Consider the following 5,299-nt stretch of genomic DNA (forward strand, 5'->3'; position numbering starts at 1 on the left):
CTGTCTCGGGACTCAGGAGTAGTGGATGCTGTCAGTTCACACACACACAGAGACGCTGCTTACTACAAAAAGTTTTATTCATTATATAAACCAACATTCAAATAAATTAGTTAACACAAAAACTACTTCACATTAGCCACGCCTCCCACTGAGGTCTAGGCTAGGAGACACACAGGGAGGGGAGGGAGAGGCCAGAGCCTGGTTCAAGGGCGTGGCCTGGATGGGGGACATCGGTGACGTCCGGGTAGGGGCAGGGGCAGTGGCCAGGGAAGTGGGAGGGTTCCCAAGACGTGCCCAGGCCCTGGCCCGGGCAGCAGGGGTGAGGTAGGGACCCAGCTCCTCTTGGACCTGGGCGATGCGTCGGGCGAAGCGGCTTCGATCCCGGGCGAACTGCTCCCAGGGGCCTCTGCGGGCGGCCTGGGCCGGTCCTGCCCAGACAACCAGGGGATGGATGGAGACCTTCTCAGAGAAGCGCACCTGGAGATGGACCGGCACAGACACGGGGAGACACACACACACACACGATACAAAGGGCCACAGGTGGGGAGGTGGGGAGAAAGAGAAACAACCACAAAAAATGAGTTGCACAACAACGCTGTCATCTGGCTTGTTATCTCGCCTGCCAAGGGATTCCCCAGCTGACTCACTGAAGGTAGAGGTGGGGCCCTGGGGTTGACATGAGCTCAGAGGCTCCTTCCTCCCACAGGGGCCAGCCTCTTGCAAAGGATTGCATTAACGTGAACACAGCCCTCCCAATGGAGCTCACATGCAACCCTCTGCAACACGGGGGAGCCAAGAGTCGGGGCCTCCAGTCCTTTGGCCCCCAGGCCCAGGAGTGCCAGCTCCCAGCCCTCTCCTCCCTAACCTCAAGAATCTAAGTTCTCAGTACCCACCTTTCTGGTCTTCGGGAGAGGTTCAAGGTCCGGATGCCTGGTGGGGGCTTGTGCAGACTTGAACCGTCTTTGCAGTCGGAGGGGCAGCTGAGGAGGAGCCCAGGGAGGTGGGGGCTTCTCTCCAGGTAGATAGATGGCCACTCGGAAGGGGCAGGGCTCAGCTTCTCCCCACTTCTCAGCAGCTTCCCCTCCGTCTCTTTTCTCTCCAGGCTGATAAATCTGGCCTCTGAGGAGGGCACTCTGGGTCTGAAGGGAGGGGCTGGGTCCCAAGTCAGCTGCTCCTGATTCATCATCTTCGTCCTCATACTCATCCTCCTCTTCCTCCGTGTCTTCTCCTGGTCGATACACCCAGGCGCTCAGGAAGGCACTTATGGGTGGGATGGAAGAGGAGACCTCGGCTTCTCCCTCATCTTCAGCTGCTTCTGAATCGCAGTCCCCCTCCTCTTCATCCTCCTCCTCCGTGTCTTCTCCTGGTCGATACACCCAGGCACTCAGGAAGGCACTTGTGGGTGGGATGGGAAAGGAAGCCCCCGTTTCCTCTGAATCACAGTCCTCCTCCTCCACCTCTGTGATCGCACTGGATGGGTGCTGCCAGGTCCTGAGTGAGGGCCTCTGGGCTAGACTTGTGGCGTGTGGCCCTGGGTCAGCATCTCCTTTCTCAGCCTGATTGTCCTCCTCCTCCTCAGGCTCCTCACCTGAACAACATTCCCAGGCCCTGAGGTGGGGGCCTACAGATGAGGGGGACATGGAGGTCTTCGTGGCTGCTTCAGTCTCTGTTCTTTCTTCCGTGGCTCCATTTACAGGGCCGCACACCCTAACAGCTTCTCCATCCTCCTCCTCTTCTTCCTCCTCCCCTGAGCAACATTCCCAGTGTGACAGAGGAAAAGAGAACGCGGTCACTGTACCTCCAGTAACCACTTCTTCCTTAGATTCCTCCTCCCCAGGAAGGTCTGGCAGAGATCTTATCAGAAGGCTGAGGGACAGGGGAGCAGGCTGCCCATCCATAAATTCTTCCTGCTCTCTAGGGACACCTGTTGCTTCTTCCCCTCCATACTTTTCATCATCATCATTTGAAAGTCCCCAGACTTCGGGAAGAGAATGCTTGGCTTCCAGGTCGCGGCAGGCCTCCAGGGAGGTTTCTCCGTCCTCCTCAGCTGCTCCACTGTCTTTGGTCTCCTCTTGAGGGTGCCTGCCCCAGGGGGCATGGTAGGTGGCCAGAGAAGCCTTTGCTTCACCCTCCAGGCCAGCTCCTCCCTGATCTGCTCCAGTTACTGCTTCCACTAGCCAGGGCTCTGGAGGTCCTGGGCCCCTCAGGAGGCTCCAGGCCCGGTTGAGAAGGCCCATCAGTGGGGACAGGAGGAAGAAGGGGTAGGTACCTCTCCAGGGGGCAGGCAGATGGGGTATTTGGCCTGGAGCCATCTGTCTGGGCTAGGGAAAAGGGAGGGAAAAAAAAGAGGTCAAGTTTAGAAGCCATTTAGGGAATAGCATCAGAGGATGACTTTGAGTCATAGCAACGGAAATAGTAACACAAATAGCAACGCAAGAGTTCCTGCCCCACATTCCTTTCTGATCCCAGCCACTCCCATCTCTGACCTTTGTTTCCCTACCTCTTCTCTCAAAACCCAGGAGTCCCGAGGTCTCTCCTTCCTTAGTCCAACAAGCCCCCAGCCCCATCTGCTCTCAAACCCATAAGTCCTAGTCCCAGGAAGCCAAAACGCAGGTCCTCTACTTGCTTCTCTTGGGGACAAAGTCCTAGTCCTTGCTTCTCTCAACTACTGAGGACTGACAAATCAGCTCCCATCACCCACCCCCGCCTTGGAAACTCAAAAATTCCGATCCCTAGATGGTTACTTCTCTGGGGACCCAAGAGTCTGGCTCCCAGACCCCTCCTCCATCTGCCTCAGGCCTCTCAAGTTCCCAATTCTTTCTGCTTCCTAAGTCGGAGTTCCTCCCACCACTCCAGAACCCCTCAGGTTCCCAGGCCTTCCTTAGTACCCACCAGAACTCAGAACCTCCTAACTGCCCAGAAGTCCGGTCCCAGCCCCCAACCCCTGGGAATCTAGGTGTTCCGATCCCCTCAACTCACCAGCTCTGGACTGCGCGTCAACCTGGAGGCAGGAGCGCCGGCTGAGGTTGCCACAAGCGATCGCAGGTTCGGACGGCTCGGGAGGTCAGCGCGTTCATCTCGCCCTCCGGCGTCGGGCTCGAGGACTCAAGTTGTCACCGGCTGCTGCAAGCGCTGTCGCGACAAAGAGGCGTCCAGGGAAACATACAAATACATCCAGGCTGGAAACTTCACGAAGAGGTGACGCTACCCTCAGCGCTTTTATGGACCAAGGCAGCCGGACGTGTTGACGTCAGAGGGGAGGCGGGGTTTCGAAACGTAAACGTACGGGAAGGGAACGGAAAACAAGGTTGGACTTCTCGCGGAGATTCCGGGCTTTGTGACATCACGCGGCGGCGGTGTTTCCAAGCGTGGCCACGCCCCAAGCGAGGGAGCTGTCACTCAAGCTTGTGAGCTGCTCAAGCAGAAACCGAGCTCTTTTTAACCCTTGTTCCAGGCAAACGCCTCACCTCCGATTTAAGACCAGGTCCCCGTCTAGAGTCTCCCACTTTCCATCTGTTCGGCTTCCTACCTAGTGTGGGAAAGTATTATTATTCCCATATCACAGATGGGGAAACTGAGGCTTGGGAATGAAATCACTTGCCAAAGGCGGTCACAGCAGAGTCTAGATTCATTGCAAAAGAGACAGAATGTGTAAGCCCCCGAAGGCAGACACTTGGCTTTGCTCACTGCCTGGCACAGAGTAGTGAAAGTGACCTTGCTCAGTCGTGTCTGACTATTTGCGACCCCATGGACTGTAGCCTACCAGGCTCCTCCGTCCATGGGATTTTCCAGGCAAGAATACTGGAGTGGGTTGCCATTTCCTTCTCCAGAGGATCTTTCCCACCCGGGATTGAACCCTCTCCCGCATTGTAGGCAGACACTTTACTGTCTGAACCACCAGGGAAGTGCTCAACAAATAAGTGGTGAAAGTGAAGGTGTTAGTCGCTGAGTTGTGCCTGATTCTTTGCGACCCCATGGACCGTAGCCTGCCAGGCTCTTCTGTCCCTGGAATTCTCCAGGCAGGAATAATGGAGTGGATCTCTTCTCCAGGGGATCTTCCCGACCCCGGGATCGAACCCAGGTCTCCTGGATTGTAGGCATTTTTTTTTTTTTTTTTTACCGTGGTAAGGGGATGCTGCTGCTAAGTCACTTCAGTCGTGTCCGACTCCGTGTGACCCCATAGACGGAAGCCCACCAGGCTCCCCCGTCCCTGGGATTCTCCAGGCAAGAACACTGGAGTGGGTTGCCATTTCCTTCTCCAATGTGTTAAAGTGAAAAGTGAAAGTGAAGTTGCTCAGTCCTGTCTGACTCTTAGCAACCCCACGGACTGCAACCTACCAGGCTCCTCTATCCATGGGATTTTTCTAGGCAAGAGTACTGGAGTGGCTTGTCATTGCCTTCTCCGCAGCAATCAGGCTAACAAAAGACTCAGACCCCTTCCCTGCCTCGAGCACAAGTCTCCACTCCTAGGTTTCACCTGCTTCAAATTTATAAAAACGAAACAAAAAACCCTCAGCTTCCACAAACTGAAATTCTGGCTGTGTCGCACCAATGGTACCTCATGGGAGTGGGGGGTCTTCTGCAGGCCCAGGAACACAGTCCGTCTTCCGCCCCCCAACCCCCCGCACACTCATGCCGCACACTCGCGCCCCCCCACCCCCAATCCTGTTCTTCAAAATATGCCCAGGACTCAAGTCTCCCTCCTGAAGGGATCATCCTCAGTCGAGAATCAAATTCTCACCTGAATCCGAGGTGGACATTGACCCTGGCCACTTGACCCTCTCGCTCAGCTCAGGAATCTGGGCCACTCCTCCTCACTGGCACACTTGGACCCATCCACTTAAAGCCACCTTTCCAGATCCCAGCTCCATTCACAGCCCAGCAGTCCTGAATCTTAGCTCACACCTTTCCAGGTGTCCAGGAGTCTGAGCCCCCGCCCCTTCCAAGATTCTAGTGATCTCCACTCAGGGCGCGCCAGTGACCCCAGCCGCTGACAACGACCCATCCACTGAGGCCCTGGAGTCCAGGTCCAGTTGCAACTCGCCAAATATTTAGGAATCCTAGCTTCAGCTTTTATGGGACCCCGGTGGCCCAGGCTCCAGTCCAGCAGGGATCTAGGGGTCGGGGAGGGGGCTGGACGTCGCCCCCAACCCCTCCCCTCGGCTGCGGGGGCAGTTGAGCCAGAGGTCAGGCTGCGGGGGGGAGGCCAAGAGGGGCGGGGTCAGCTGGGATTGGGAGGGGAGACAGGCGCGTGGGCGGCGGGCAGAGGGAGGGAAGGACCCGCAGAGAGGAAGGAGAA

The 5,299-nt window shown here is 56.6% G+C and overlaps 1 protein-coding gene across 1 annotated transcript; it reads right to left on the reverse strand.

Annotated features, from left to right (window-relative positions):
* Positions 1-59: 59 nt before the first annotated feature.
* On the reverse strand, positions 60-3,229 carry PPP1R15A (protein phosphatase 1 regulatory subunit 15A). The gene is made up of 3 exons (XM_055411648.2): positions 2,980-3,229; positions 894-2,321; positions 60-477 (listed from the first exon to the last, which is right to left on the reverse strand). The coding sequence occupies exons 2-3, from the start codon at positions 2,310-2,312 to the stop codon at positions 133-135; spliced, it is 1,764 nt and encodes a 587-aa protein (XP_055267623.2). The 5' UTR covers positions 2,313-2,321; positions 2,980-3,229; the 3' UTR covers positions 60-132.
* Positions 3,230-5,299: the final 2,070 nt, after the last annotated feature.

The sequence above is a fragment of the Moschus berezovskii genome, chromosome 22 (assembly GCF_049115385.1).
Source record: "Moschus berezovskii isolate FMDL1 chromosome 22, NW_MosBer_1.0, whole genome shotgun sequence".
Lineage (NCBI taxonomy): Eukaryota > Metazoa > Chordata > Mammalia > Artiodactyla > Moschidae > Moschus > Moschus berezovskii.